Source organism: Oncorhynchus mykiss, chromosome 24 (genome assembly GCF_057628025.1).
Source record: "Oncorhynchus mykiss isolate SJ-2025 chromosome 24, ASM5762802v1, whole genome shotgun sequence".
In the NCBI taxonomy this organism is placed as follows: domain Eukaryota; kingdom Metazoa; phylum Chordata; class Actinopteri; order Salmoniformes; family Salmonidae; genus Oncorhynchus; species Oncorhynchus mykiss.
In genome coordinates, this window is record NC_143045.1 from 1,536,300 (window position 1) to 1,552,933 (window position 16,634).

At 42.5% G+C, this 16,634-nt stretch overlaps 1 protein-coding gene across 9 annotated transcripts in view; it reads right to left on the reverse strand.

Annotated features, from left to right (window-relative positions):
• Positions 1–16,634, reverse strand: part of dock10 (dedicator of cytokinesis 10) — a 179,709-nt gene that overhangs the window by 125,097 nt on the left and 37,978 nt on the right. For 3 of the 9 annotated variants that reach the window (XM_036961949.2, XM_090218091.1, XM_036961947.2), the window contains exon 1: positions 5,986–6,662. The exons of 4 other annotated variants lie outside the window; for them this stretch is intronic. In XM_036961949.2, the coding sequence (XP_036817844.2) occupies positions 5,986–6,153 (168 nt within the window). In that variant the 5' untranslated portion in view covers positions 6,154–6,662. Of the gene's footprint in view, positions 1–5,985; positions 6,666–16,634 lie in introns of those variants that run through there. 2 more of the 9 variants (XM_090218082.1, XM_090218081.1) reach the window with 1 other exon arrangement.

Sequence of the window (16,634 nt, forward strand, 5' to 3'; positions counted from 1 at the left end):
TGTGGAAGAGAAAGAGAGGGCTAAAGAGTACAGAAAGTGAGAATATCATATGAACTGGGGAAGGAGGCAGATAAAAAATATATATATTATTGTCACCTAAGCCAGATAGGTGCTGTGAAATGTGTTGTTTTACAGGTTCAGCCATAGTAGTAAGGTTTCCCTGGAGAAAGTTAGGGTTAAGTGCTTTGCTTAAGGGTACATCAACAGATTCTTTACCTTGTCGGCTTGGGTGTTCAAACCAGCAACCTTTTGGTTACTGGCCCGACACTCTAACCGCTAGGTTACCTGCCGAGAGAGGGAGGAGATAGAGAAGCCCCCTACTGGGGAGCCAGGCCCAGCCAATCAGAATTCGTTTTTCCCCACACAAGGGCTTTATTACAGACAGAAATACTCCTCAGTTTTATTAGCTGTCTGGGTGGCTGGTCTCAGACGATCCCGCAGGTGAAATATCCGGATTTGGAGGTCCTGGGCAGGCATAGTTACACATGGTCTGCGGATGTGAGGCCGGTTGGACTTACTGACAAATTACGTTGGAAGTGACTTATGGTAGAGAAATTAACATTAAATTATTTGGCAACAGCTTTGGTGGACATTCCTGCAGTCAGCATGTCAATTGCACGCTCCCTCAAAACATGAGACATCTGTGGCATTGGGTTGTGTGGTAAAAATGCATATTTTATAGTGGCCTTTTATTGTCCCTAGCACAAGGTGCTATGTAATTATCATGCTGTTTAATCAGCTTCTTGATATGCCACACCAGTCAGGTGGATGGATTATCTTGGCAAAGGATAAATGCTCACTAACAGGGATGTAAACAAATTTCTGCACAACATTTGAGAGAAATAAGCTTTTTCTGCGCATGGAAAATGTCTGGGATCTTTATATTTCAGCTCATGAAACACACTTTACATGTTGCTTTTCTATTTTTGTTCAATATAAAGTTTGAAGTCGGAAGGTCACATACACTTAGGTTGGAGTCATTAAAACTCATATTTCAACCACTCCACAAATTTCTCGTTAACAAACTATAGTTTTGGCAAGTCGTTTAGGACATCTACTTTGTGCATAACACAAGTCATTTTTCCAACAACTGTTTACAGACAGACTATTTCACTTATAATTCACTGTATCACAATTCCAGTGTGTCAGAAGTTTACATACAAGCAAAGAGGCACTGAGTTTGAAGGTAGGCCTTGAAATACATCCACAGGTGCACCTCCAATTTACTCAAATGATGTCAATTAGACTATCAGAAGCTTCTAAAGCCATGACATTTTCTGGAATTTTCCAAGCTGTATAACGGCACAATACACTTAGGTTGGAGTCATTAAAACTCATATTTCAACCACTCCACAAATTTCTTGTTAACAAACTATCATTTTGGCAAGTCGTTTAGGACATTTAGGACATCTACTTTATTAAAGTGGTTGAAATATGAGTTTTAATGACTCCAACCTAAGGTGCACCTGTGGATGTATTTCAAGGCCTACCTTCAAACTCAGTGCCTCTTTGCTTAACATCATCGGAAAATCAAGAGAAATCAGCCAAGACCTCAGCAAAAAAATGGTTAGCCTCCACGTCTGGTTCATCCTTGGGAACAATTTCCAAACGCCTGAAGGTACCACGTTCATCTGTACAAACAGTAGTATGCAATTATAAACACCATGGAAAAACGTAGCCATCATACCGCTCAGGAAGGAGACGCGTTCTTTGGTGCGAAAAGTGCAACTCAATCCCAGAACAACAGTAAAGGAGACCTTGTGAAGATGCTTGAGGAAACAAGTACAAAAGTATCTATATCCACAGCAAATCGAGTCCCATATCAACATAACCTGAAAGGCCGCTCAGCAAGGACGAAGCCACTGCTCCAAAACCGCCATAAAAAAGCCAGACTACGGTTTGCAACTGCACACGGGGACAAAGATCGTACTTTTTGGAGAAATGTCCTCTGGTCTGATGAAACAAAAATAGAAGTCTTTGGCCCACCATTGTTATGTTTGGAGGAAAAAGGGGGGATGCTTGCAAGCCGAAGAACACTATCCCAACTGTGGCAGCATCATGTTGTGGGGGTGCTTTGCTGCAGGAGGGACTGGTGCACTTCACAAATTAGATGGCATCATGAGGGCGGAAAATTCTGTGGATATATTGAAGCAGCATCTCAAGACATCAGTCAGGAAGTTAAAGCTTGGTCTCAAATGGGTCTTCCAAATGGACAATGACCCCAAGCCTACTTCCAAAGTTGTGGCAAGTTAGCTTAAGGACAACAAAGTCAAGGTATTGGAGTGGCCATCACAAAGCACTGACCTAAATCCTATAGAGCATTTGTGGGCTGAACTGAAAAAGTGTGTGCGAGCAAGGATGCCTTAAAACCTGACTCAGTTACACCAGCTCTGTCAGGAGGAATGGGCCATAATTCACCCAACATATTGTGGGAAGCTTGTGGAAGGCTACATGAAACGTTTGACCCAAGTTAAACAATTTAAAGGCAATGCTACCAAATACTAATTGACTGTTTGTAAACTTCTGACCCACTGGGAATGTGATGAAAGAAATAAAAGCTGAAATAAATAATTCTCTCTACTATTATTCTGACATTTCACATTCTTAAAATAAAGTGGTGATCCTAACTGACCTAAAACAGTGAATCTTTAATATAATTAATGTCAGGAATTGTGAAAAACTGATTTTAAATGTGTAAACGTCTGACTTCAACTGTAGCTGCATATTTTCTCTTGACACAAGGGTCAGTGACAGACAGACCAGGGTACATGGAGAGTCAGAGAACAGCCTAATTAATGTCTGGACCTCTGGGGGTAGATCAGCTTTAATATTGCAGATAGATTGTCTGCATAATTTTCAATCCCCCATGTATATTTCTTTGTAAATATATACAGTACCAGTCAAAAGTTTGGTCACACCTACTCATTCAAGGGTTTTTCTTATTTTTTTAAACTATTTTCTACATTGTACATGATTCCAACACACATGGAATCATGTAGTAACGAAAACAAAGTGTTAAACATCTAAATATATTGTATATTCTTCAAAGTAGAAAAACAAATGATAGTCCCACTAAGTGCAAGCCAGAAGGAATGGAGTATCGCTGCAGAATTCTGTGGTAGCCATGCTGGTTAAGTGTGTCTTGAATTCTAAATAAATCACAGACAGTGTCACCAGCAAAGCAGAATGCCAAGAGTTTGCAAAGATGTCATCAAGGCAAAGGGTGGCTACTTTGAAGATTCTCAAATATACTTTTTTGGTTACTACATGATTCCATATGTTTTATTTCATAGTGTTGACGTCTTCCCTATTATTCTAAAATGTAGAAAATAGAAAAAATAAAGAAAGACCTTTGAATGAATAGCTGTGTCCAAACTTTTGACTGGTACTGTATCTTAAGAGAGCCTACCCGAAGAGTCTCCATAAGAAGTGGTAGAAAAGTCAGCAAAGAAATAGACCAATAGCAAAATTCAAAAAGCACCAGTGCCAGAAAAAAAAAATATTAATCTAAATAGCATCTGAAGGTAGACCATTATGCACAGTTGTGACCCACTTTCTCAACCCAAAATGTTTCCTTGGTGAGAGGACACCATGCCCCTCGTTTTTTCAAAGCGTGTTATACTGATCTTACAAAACTTTCCTGGTACGCAAAATAAAGCTTCAAGATGAACCTTTTACCCTTTAGTCTCATGTACTTTGACCCCTCTGCCTGACTGGCTGTCAGCTCTGGACCCATTGATGAGGAGCCTTGGAAAAAAAAGCCGAAACATTGTCCTCTTCCTCAGATTCACCTTCCTCCTCCTCATCTCCATCTCCCATGGACCACCTGCCCTTTCTCTCTAGTCAGGGCCTCCCCCTAACAACAGGCAAAGGTTCCTTAGTACCTTTGACCACACCAGCCTCCCACCTCCTTTCTTCTCCCCTCTTCCACTTGACACCCTCCTCCACCGCCCCTAGCCGCTTGCCCTTCCCCACTATACTCTCCTCATCCACTAGCATAACCTGACTAGGCCCTGCCTCATCTACACCACCATCCATGACATGACTAGATCCAGTCTCAGCTACACCACCATCCATAGCATGTCTAGACCCAGACTCAGCTACGCCACCAACACATCCCTTACAAATATTCCACTAGCAATCAACCTACCCACCAAATTCACTCTTTTCATGAAGACAATCACAGCTTTGTTAATTCTGGAAGCGGAATCCATAAATTCATCTCCTAGCTGTTCGCCGACCATGAGCAGAACCTCCTCCACCTTAACTCCATTCTCAGGAACACACCTGAATCCATGCCGTAATGACAGCATCTACTTTGCCCAAGGCTGCGAAGCCATCATTGCACACCACACCGTTCAAACCCCAGGAAACTAAAACTCTGTCTTCTTCCTCCCTAACTTTGAAAAAAAAACTAATTAAAAACTCACAGTGTGTTAACTCTCCACCATAGAAAATAAAAATTGAAAGAAAGTAAGGACAGAGCCCTTTACATGGCCTCTCAACTACAAAACACAAAACACTCCCAAGGCAGAGAGAGGCAGAGAGAGAGAGAGGCAGAGAGAGAGAGGCAGAGAGAGAGAGAAGAAAGCGGAGAGAAAAGAGAGAGGGGACTTTATGGTTGCCTGGTTACCCAAACTCCTTGCTCCGGCCAAATGCTACATCACACCCACGGACGACATCTCCCCTACGATGTCTAGAATGAAAATACGTTCTACACCATCTGATTCTGCCCAGAAAACAATCAGGTTGAGCAAGAGCCAAAACACACATGGGTACAGCGACATTTAGAAAATTTGTCATTAATTTTGATACTTAGGTCCAATCGCTGATGACTTTGTTTTCTACAACACCCCTCAATTTGAGTCGTCAGGCAAACTTTATGGCTCACACCCCTGCCAAAATAAGCCTGACATTTTTCAATTTCTTCAATGTCACCATGCATTCAGCAATCGGGAAACAAAGGATTTCTGGGAATATGGAAGCCTGTCCCAGAGATGGGGATTAGCCCTACAATGACCAGGCAGAGAGATGGTCGGACAGACGGAAGGACAGGGACATTGAAATACAGATACCCATGTTGAATGGTGACAACAATTTTGGCTGTAACTATTAAATATCTGTACACCCCTATTCCTCAACATCACCTTGCCACCCTGAGTATAACCTCACCCGTCAATCTCAGACTCACCACTGATTTAGTTCACAATCACGAACCAAGCGGTCACAACTCATTACTGCCTTAATACATTTTGGGGTGAAGCTTTTCCTCTGTACAGATCTTGGATCAGCTTCCCCTCCCCAATCCTAACCTTAACCATTAGTAGGGAAAATGCTAAACTGACCCAAGAACAGCATACAGGGAAAACTCCACCCTACTGCTCCTAATAATGGATCCAAATGGTATTGCGGTCACTCACAGACAGAAACAAAAGAATATTGGCCAGTCCAATATCCTACATTTGTTCATTTGCTCATTCATTCACCCGTTGACTTCGACAAACACTCACATCATCTTATCAGCAGCCTATTAGATGAAACATGAGCAAAGAGACACATTTTTCCCACAGAAACTATATTGCCCTGGACTGACCCGCAGCCACCCCCCACCACCCTTCTCTCCCTGTACATCCCCGGCAGCCCCCTGCCTCTGTTTCCGCCCCTATCCCTCTCAGCTGAGAGGGAGTAACACACAGCTCTGTTCACATCATGGCTCGCTCCTGGATAATACATTACCCTCCACACAAACACACACACACACACGCACACACACCCAGTCACACGCACACACTTACACAAACACAGAGAGAGGACACATTCTCCCCTCGCTGTATGTTAATACCACATGGCTAACACTCGTATACAAAAACAGAAGGAGCCCAAACAGATTCCCTCTAGCCCTCTTACACTCCGCCCGCCCCCCCGCCCCCAACAAAGGAAGAAGGGAGGCTGCAGCCAACAGCTCCGCAGTCTGATGTTAGTTACCATAACAATGATGGTGAGGGCTCTACCTCCCCCGGTGGTGGTGTGGCCCTCGCCGGGAGGCAGGGCGTCCGAGGATAGCTGGTCCTGGCGGGAGCACATGTGGACACAGTTGGCCCGGCCCACGGAACGTAGGGCCTGGAGGAGCACCAAGCTGGCCGAGCAGCCCATACCCAGGTACCCAACCACGTCACCCCCAGACAGAGCCCTCTGCCCTGGATTCACCACCCAGCCCTGGCCCCCTGGACCTTGGACCAGCCTAATAGTGCTGAGTGATGCTAAGTTCAGGAAACCCCAGCTACAGCCTAGTCAGGTTAGCCCAGGTTAGTCCCTAAAGCTCCGGTGCTCCAGCACTGCCTGCCTACTTCGTACCGCAGTCCCACTGCTCTACTCTGGCTCAGTACTGCTAAGTGCTGAGCGCTGGGACCCTCCAGCTGCAGCAGACAGAGGCTGCCTTGTCGCTCCACTCTCCGCACTGATCTGATCTGCCTACACTGTAGCTGAACACAGCTGGCTCCTCCAATCGAAGCAAGACACGGTCGTCAGCTGACCAGAACTGACAGCCAAAAACACACACAGGCACGCACTCTAGCACCCAGTCTCGCCCGCTCCCTCGAGTTCTCGTGCGCGCTCTCTCTCTCTCGTCCACACATACTGTTCACACAAATATTCCGACGTGATTTAGAGGGACATGGTAAAAAGACAGGAAGTCAATCCAAGCTGGAGTGAGCTCTGGGAATTGCACTAGGCAAAGGAGTGTGTGTGTGTGTGTGTGTGTGTGTGTGTGTGTGTGTGTGTGTGTGTGTGTGTGTGTGTGTGTGTGTGTGTGTGTGTGTGTTTCTGTGCATGCGTGTCCAAATCACCAGCTGTGTTACACCAGCCGTAACAGTGTCATTCAACTATTCAAACCAGCCACCTACTCCACACTATGTCTCGCTCCGTACTTCCTCTCTCCCACTTAAGAATTTGAAATCTAGCTCATACTGTACACTCACTTAGCGGTACCTAGTGCTGCAGTCTGCACCGAAAAGCTAAATAGCACAGAGAAAGAAAACTGACTCACTGACAACCATCAAGTCCTAATGGCCTGGTACTCTATATTGGGCTATATTGTCCCTCTAACCAGTCTGACATTAATGCAAATTCCATAAAAAATTACCTCACTGTGGCGAAAAGGACAACAACCACATCAAGGACAACAACCACCCGAGCCACTGCCTGTTCACCCCGCTATCATCCAGAAGGCGAGGTCAGTACAGGTGCATCAAAGCTGGGACCGAGAGACTGAAAAACAGCTTCCATCTCAAGGCCATCAGACTGTTAAACAACCACCACTAACATTGAGTGGCTGCTGCCAACACACTGACTCAACTCCAGCCACTTTAATAATGGGAATTGATGGGAAATTATGTAAAATATATCACTAGCCACTTTAAACAATGCTACCTAATATAATGTTTACATACCCTACATTATTCATCTCATATGTATATGTATATACTGTACTCTATATCATCTACTGCATCTTTATGTAATACATGTATCACTAGCCACTTTAACTATGCCACTTTGTTTACAGTGCCTTGCGAAAGTATTCGCCCCCCTTGAACTTTGCGACCTTTTGCCACATTTCAGGCTTCAAACATAAAGATATAAAACTGTATTTTTTTGTGAAGAATCAACAACAAGTGGGACACAATCATGAAGTGGAACGACATTTATTGGATATTTCAAACTTTTTTAACAAATCAAAAACTGAAAAATTGGGCGTGCAAAATTATTCAGCCCCTTTACTTTCAGTGCAGCAAACTCTCTCCAGAAGTTCAGTGAGGATCTCTGAATGATCCAATGTTGACCTAAATTACTAATGATGATAAATACAATCCACCTGTGTGTAATCAAGTCTCCGTATAAATGCACCTGCACTGTGATAGTCTCAGAGGTCCGTCAAAAGCGCAGAGAGCATCATGAAGAACAAGGAACACACCAGACAGGTCCGAGATACTGCTGTGAAGAAGTTTAAAGCCGGATTTGGATACAAAAAGATTTCCCAAGCTTTAAACATCCCAAGGAGCACTGTGCAAGCAATAATATTGAAATGGAAGGAGTATCAGACCACTGCAAATCTACCAAGACCTGGCCGTCCCTCTAAACTTTCAGCTCATACAAGGAGAAGACTGATCAGAGATGCAGCCAAGAGGCCCATGATCACTCTGGATGAACTGCAGAGATCTACAGCTGAGGTGGGAGACTCTGTCCATAGGACAACAATCAGTCGTATATTGCACAAATCTGGCCTTTATGGAAGAGTGGCAAGAAGAAAGACATTTCTTAAAGATATCCATAAAAAGTGTTGTTTAAAGTTTGCCACAAGCCACCTGGGAGACACACCAAACATGTGGAAGAAGGTGCTCTGGTCAGATGAAACCAAAATTGAACTTTTTGGCAAAAATGCAAAATGTTATGTTTGGCGTAAAAGCAACACAGCTGAACACACCATCCCCACTGTCAAACATGGTGGTGGCAGCATCATGGTTTGGGCCTGCTTTTCTTCAGCAGGGACAGGGAAGATGGTTAAAATTGATGGGAAGATGGATGGAGCCAAATACAGGACCATTCTGGAAGAAAACCTGATGGAGTCTGCAAAAGACCTGAGACTGGGACGGAGATTTGTCTTCCAACAAGACAATGATCCAAAACATAAAGCAAAATCTACAATGGAATGGTTCAAAAATAAACATATCCAGGTGTTAGAATGGCCAAGGCAAAGTCCAGACCTGAATCCAATCGAGAATCTGTGGAAAGAACTGAAAACTGCTGTTCACAAATGCTCTCCATCCAACCTCACTGAGCTCGAGCTGTTTTGCAAGGAGGAATGGGAAAAAATTTCAGTCTCTCGATGTGCAAAACTGATAGAGACATACCCCAAGCGACTTACAGCTGTAATCGCAGCAAAAGGTGGCGCTACAAAGTATTAACTTAAGGGGGCTGAATAATTTTGCACGCCCAATTTTTCAGTTTTTGATTTGTTAAAAAAGTTTGAAATATCCAATAAATGTCGTTCCACTTCATGATTGTGTCCCACTTGTTGTTGATTCTTCACAAAAAAATACAGTTTTATATCTTTATGTTTGAAGCCTGAAATGTGGCAAAAGGTCGCAAAGTTCAAGGGGGCCGAATACTTTCGCAAGGCACTGTACATACTCATCTCATATGTATATACTGCACTCAATACCATCTACTGTATCTTGCCTATGCCGCTCTGTACCATCACTCACTCATGTATCTTTATGTACATATTCTTTATCCCCTTACACTTGTGTGTATAAGGTAGTAGTTGGAATTGTTAGCTAGATTACTTGTTGGTTATTACTGCATTGTCCGAACTAGAAGGACAAGCATTTCGCTACACTCGCATTAACATCTGCTAACCATGTGTATGTGACAAATAAAATTTGATTTGATTTGAAAACCTGAGGAAAATCCATCCAGGAAGTGCTTATTTTATTATTATTATTTTGAAATGGCTGTTTTTCCATTGAAAGCCTATCCACCCTACAAAGACTTATGACCCAGTTCACGATCACTATGGCCTCCACTACATGTGGCCAGTCTTTAGGCATTATTTCAGGCTTTTACTCAAAAAAATTAGGGAGAAACACCACTTTCAATAAGAGGACAGTAGAAATTTCCAGACATATGTTCGGTGCTTGACCGGGAGCGCGCCTTTCTTGTTTTTCCTTTTCTACTGACAGAGATATTGTCCGGTTGAAATATGATTGATTATTTATGACAAAAACAACCCGAGGATTGACTATAAACATTGTTTGACATGTTTCTACAAACTTTTATGGTACTTTTTTGATTTGTCGTCTGCCTGCTGTGACCGCACTTCGTGTTAATGGATTACTGAACAAAACGCACCAACAAAACTAAGGTTTTTGGACATAAAGAGGGACTTTATCGAACAAAAATAACATTTATTGTGTAACATGGAGTCTTGTGAGTGCAACCATATGAAGATCATCAAAGGTAAGTGATTAATTTTATCGCTATTTCTGACTTTTGTTACTCCTCTACTTGGCTGGTTACTGTTTGTAATGATTTGTCTGCTGGCACTGTTCTTAGATAATCACATGGTTTGCTTTTGCCATAAAGCCTTTTTGAAATCTGACACAGCGGTTGGATTAACAAGAAGTTTATCTTTCAGCCAATGTATAACACCTGTATGTTTTCGGAATTTTTTTTATGAGTATTTCTGTTTTTGAATTGGGCGCTCTGCAATTTCACTGGCTGTTGGCCAGGTGTTCTGTTAGCGGAACACCTGTTCAACAACAGGTTGAAACTAAGTGGAAAACATGGCAGTTGTGGATGTTGTTCCAAAGCCTAACACAATGAAATGACAGTGCTTTCTAAGGTGATGATTCATTCAAAAAGCCCATACTCACATTAAGAGTTTTAATTCCCAATTAAATAAAACCATTTCCTCATCAATCTACACAAAATATCCCATAATGACAAAGCGAAAACTGGTTTTTAGAAACTTTTGCACATTTATGAAAAGTAAAAAACATATACCGTATTTAAATAAGTATTCAGACCTTTTGAGCTCAGGTACGTCCTGCTTCCATTGACCATCCTAGAGATGTTTCTACAACTTGAATCATGTCCACCTGTGGTAAATTCAATTGATTGGACATGATTTGGAAAGGCATACTTGTCTGTATAAGGTCCCACAATTGTGGGTAGAGCGCCGAGACAGAATTATGTCAAGGCACAGATCTGGGGAAGGGTACCAACAAATTGCTCCAGCATTGAAGGTCCCCAAAAACACAGTGGCCCCCATCTTTCATAAATGCAAGAAGTTTGTAACCACCAAGACTCTTCCTAGAGCTGGCCGCCCGGCCAAGCTGAGTAATCGGGGGAGAAGGTCCTTGGTCAGGGAGGTGACCAAGAACCAGATGGTCACTCTGACAGAGCTCCAGAATTATTTTGTGGAGATGGGAGAACCTCTCAGACGGACAACCATCTCTGCAGCACTCCACCAATCAGGCATTTATGGTAGAGTGGCCAGACGGAAGTCACTCCACAGTAAAAGGCACATGACAGCCCGCTTGGAGTTTGCCAAAAGGCACCTAAAGGACTCTCAGACTATGACAAAAAAGATTATCTGGTCTGATGAAACCAAGGTTGAACTCTTTGCCCTGAATGCCAAGCGTCACATTTTACCACACACACACACACACACACACACACACAGGTATTGATGCATGGACTCCTCTACTTGAGTCACCTCTCTCCGCTCTCCCAATTCAAGTTCAATTTAAGGGCTTTATTGGCATGGGAAACATATGTTTTGAAAACTTTGTTTTACACACAACACAAAACAATATAAATAATACACTCAACTAGAAAAAATACAAAAAAATATTATCTTTAAAGATACCGTACTTTAGACAAGTTAAACACACCGGGCAGAAGGCTACAAAGGTTAAAGGGTACAGGGACAGAGCAAACACCTCACCATTGTTCCTGTAAACAGTCAAGGGATAGGGGTGGAGAAATGCAACCACTCACAGACAGTCATGGCCACAGACCGACCATCCACTGGACCAAAAATAAAGGTTACAATGCTTTAAAAGAAAAATATATATAATAATCATTTTATGTAAGCGTGAACAAAATGTTACAAAAATATATTTAAAAAAAACAGTGCAAAAGCTCACATTTTAGTCTGTGACCGGGCAAGATGAACAAGGCATCCGCAGGTCACAATCAATAAGCACACCATCAATCTTAATGCCCCCCCCCCCCCCCCCCCCCCCCCCCCCCCCCCGCAAAAAAACCCACAAAGAAATGCTCATCCAACCCTTAAGTCACAGGGGAGTCAAATACAGACATATTTTTTAAAAATGTGAATACAATTAGTGGATGGACTGTTTAAAATAAGACCGGAATGGAGACCAAGCCATTCCGGTCTTATTTGGGGTTGCCACGTATATTGAATTTTAAAAAATCTTGTTTCAGAGAACACAAGACATCTCTCACCCAACATTTATAAGATGGGGGAGCTACCATCTTCCAGTTCTGTAGTATTAGCCGTCTAGCTAAAAGAGTTGTATAAGCAACAGTGACAGGCCTAGTGAGTGCCAGATGGCAAAAGCCCCATCATTCAAAGATGGAGGAAATCAAATGTTCTGATTGATTGGGCCTGATAGAGAAAAGCCTCGGAGGCTAAAGGCTAAACGGAACTGATTCCAAATTTTAAGAGACTGCTTTACAATTGGGTTGACACACCTTTTGCCTAGGGACACTGGGAGAGACAAGCACAACACAGAAGAAAGTGCAGCAGGTTTACATGATTCAGACTCCATCTGGACCCAGACTGGTCTAGGGCCAGTAGGATCAGTCTGCAGCCAGTACAAAAGGGCTCTGAAATTTGTAGCCCAATAGTATGTCTGAAAATGTTGTAGAGCTAAACCACCCAATGCCTTAGGCTTCTGTAAATGTTTTCTACCAATCCGTGGTACTCTGCTATCCCAAATAAAATACATGAATGTTTGATACAGTGAATTAAAAAAGATTTTGGAATAAAAATGGGTAAACATTGAAATAAATATAAACATTTAGGCAACACATTCATTTTAATGATATTAATTCTTCCAATAAGAGAAATAGGTAGCGAATTCCAAAAAGTAAAAGATTGTTTCAAACAACAAAGTTTTCCTGAAACAAATTTGAATATTTCCTTGTCACTAACTCCCAAGCAGATTCATTGATGAATTAGAGTATGATAGCAAAAGAGATGGAGAAAACGTCTGTCTCCGGATTACATCTTCAAACTAAGGGCAACACAATGCATAGCATTCCTGACAGGGAGACACGTCCATCATGCATGATGACGTATAAGATGTGTTCTCTTGTTTGTGTCTGGAAGTAAAGTTAGCTAGCAAGCTAGCCAACTTTAGCCAGATAGCTTGGGTGCTTGACTGCTTTTGTGAGGCAAGAAAAGTATTATATTTTGTGAGGTTAGAGAGCTTGGATCAACCCTGCTCCGTAGCAGATTTTGGGGTTGAATAATCTTTGTGAGAATCAAGGACAGTGGATATTAGGTGACATATTCAAATTGGCAGTATTTATGGGCGAGAGCACGAATGATGTTTACAACGAGTCAAACTTTGCAACATGCCGCATTTAAATGTAATCACTAAAGGTGTACATTTGAGGGCTCTGTGTTGACACAATACGTAGGGAATTTGTTATGGGTGTAAAAAGGCAAAGAAACTCGTATGCCAAACATTATCAAATTAGTAAAGTATTTGGTAGAGCAGGTTCAGAATGCATCATATGGGAAAGTACAACCAGCGAAACAAGAGATAACATAGTAATTAAAAGTGGCCTATAGCGGAGATTATAAAGGGCTTGCTGAGTTAAAGGAAATGGAGATGAAGACTATTGAAGACAAACAAAGGAAAGTAAGTTAATTGGAAAGTAAGAATTTCAAATTTGAATAGTTTGGATTGCTTCAGAGTTAGAAAACTAGACACTAACGAAATGTTATTTCATTTGGTTCTATTGAGTTTTTCATGGGTTAGAGGAGATGTATTTTAAAGGGGCACAAGCATGGAACTTTCAGAAGTTTTTCTTTTCTGAGTTTGAATTGAACACGTGAATTATTTTGATAAGAAATGTACTGAAGAAACTGGGATACGAAATGTATGAAACGTTTGACTGCTTTTACATAGTTCATCTAATTAGAGAAATAAACAATTATTTGAAGGGTTTGAATGACCTCTGACCTCTGTCTTTACTTTCTAGTGTGGTTTGATCGCCCTCATTGGAAAGCCGAGAGACATTGGATGATGAATTTAAGGACATTTGTAATACTGATAATTATATAGAGGTTTATAGTTCATAGCCCTATTTGTGATTCAGTCCACAGGGTAAAGAGAGGCCTGCCCTTGAATAAGGGGAGGCTGTCTAAAGTCTGTTTTTACCATGAAGTTATGGGTACATATGTTTTTATGGAGTTATTAAGGGTAGTAATTCGAATTTGATTTGCAGTGTTGTTTTTACACATGACTCACATGGTGAATTACTAGTCTTTTGAGGTTTTTGGAGCTAGAGTGATATGTAGGAATGTATCGAGTGATATATGAAGGAGTGTATTGTTGCGTTTATTATTATTTTTTCTTCAATACAAATCTCACCAGATTGGGTCTGCTGGATGATCGGGATAATATCCTGACCCTGTGTAACGATGTACGCTGAGAGTTAGGAAGCAAGTTCAGGGAGTGAATACATTTAATAAATTAACAAAACAAGAAACACGAACAGCGCACCGACATGAAACAGCAACAGAAACAATGGGGAAGGAACCAAAGGGAGTGACATATATAGGGCAGGGAATCAATGAGGTGATGGAGTCCAGGTGAGTGTCAATGTGTTGATGCACGTAACGATGGTGACAGTTGTGCGCCATAACGAGCAACCTGGTGACCTAGAGGCCAGAGAGGGAGCACAAGTGACAGGACCCCCTCCCCGATGCGCGGCTCCAGCCACAGAACGCCGACCAAGATGACGATCCCCGGTCAGGAGCGGATCGGTCGCCTACGCTAAGGAAAAGAAACCTGACAAACCGGCAGAGGCGTGAGAGCCGGCTGAGACCTCCCCGGTTGCCTCGGTCGAGGCATGGCAGCCTAGCGAGCCAGCTGAAACCCGGCAGCCTGTCGAGCCTGCTGAAACCTGGCAGCCTGTCGAGCCCGCTGAAACCTGTCGAGCCAGCTGAGTTTGAGCCTGCTGAGGCAGGGAAACCCGCCGAGCCCGCTGAGGCATGGCAGCCTGTCGAGCCAGCTGAGGCATGGCAGCCCGTCGAGTCCGCTGAGGCATGGCAGCCCGTCGAGCCCGCTGAGGCATGGCAGCCCGTCGAGCCCGCTGAGGCATGGCAGCCCTTCGAGCCCGCTGAGGCAAGGCAGCCCGTCGAGCCCACTGAGGCAAGGCAGCCCGTCGAGCCTGCCGGCAATGCTTGTCTGGATTTCTTGAATCAGAAATTAACTGTTGATCTGTTCTTTCTCGAGATTATGGATACATGGTACCTAGGATGCATGGAAGGGATAATTTGACCAAAACCCCTTCTCTGACCGGCTGAAGAAATGCCGTTCAATACGGCCCTGTCCTGCATCACTTGTATCGAGAGACCTGAGTCCGAGCCAGCAACTGGTGTACAGCATCCAGTTCAAGCTATCAACGGCCTATTCTCTCATGCATTTCTCTCTCAGGAGTGCAACAGAAGTCCATGTGGGGTGAGCATGGAGCGAGATCTGTTCCAAAGGCAAATGATAAGACATAGTAGGAGTTGTGGTGGGGCTCAGGTGAGACATTGAAATTGGGACATTATCATGGGCCATCCACTTTGAACTGTGAAGATCTGGAGAAGAAAATAAAAAATTACAGACGATTGTGTGCCGTGAAAGGGAGGGGGGGATTGGTCAACTGCCCATAATTGATTTAGACTGTTTATTTGGGGTATCAGGTTAATTGAGGAGGTCTACACACTGCTAAATGTATAGTAATTTAGGCTAAGAATGCATTAAGATACTGCTCGGGAATTATAATCGTGATGAGAACGTTAAATACTGGAATTATAGGATAATTTTATTGTAGGTTGATATAAATGTACATTCTGCCAGTATTGATGTGTGTTAAATTGAGGGATTTTTTAGTGACAGAACATGAGAATCACTGAGCAATGTCATTCTGGATTGGATAATTCACAGGGTTTTTGAAAACTAAATGATTTCCCTGAACTATTCCCTATTCCTGACTACATGTCTGATGAGGACCCCAATTCTGAGCATAAGGACTAGAGGTTGACCAATTAATCGGCATGGCCAAATCGGTAATCTGCATTTTTGGACACCGATTATGGCCGATTACATTGCACTCCACGAGTAGACTGCGAGAGTGCAGCAAGGAGCCAAGGTAAGTTGCTAGCTAGCATTAAACTTATCTTATAAAAAACTGTCAATCTTCACATAATCACTAGTTAACTACACATGGTTGATGATTTTACTAGGTTAACTAGCTTGTCCTGCGTTGCATAAAATCAATGCGGTGCATGTTAATTTATCATTGTATCACAGCCTACTTCGCCAAACGGGGGATGTTTTAATAAAAGCACAATCTTTGCACGAATGTACCTAACCATAAACATCCATGCCTTTCTTAATATCAATACACAGAGTATATATACTTTTTAAACCTGCATATTTAGTTAAAAGAAATTCATGTTAGCAGGCAAAATTAATTAGGGAAATTGTGTCACTTCTCTTGCGTTCTGTGCAAGCAGAGTCAGGGTATATACAGCAGTTTGGGCCGCCTGGCTTGTTGCGAACTGTGTGAAGACCATTTCTTCCTAACAAAGATCGTAATTAATTTGCCAGAATTTTACATAATTATGGCATAACATTGAAGGTTGCGCAATGTAATAGCAATATTTAGACTTATGGATGCCACCTGTTCGATAAAATACGGAACGGTATTTCACTGAAAGAATAAACGTTTTGTTTTTCGAAATGATAGTTTCCAGATTCGACCATATTAATGACCTAAGGCTCGTATTTCTGTGTGTTATTATATTATAATTAATTCTA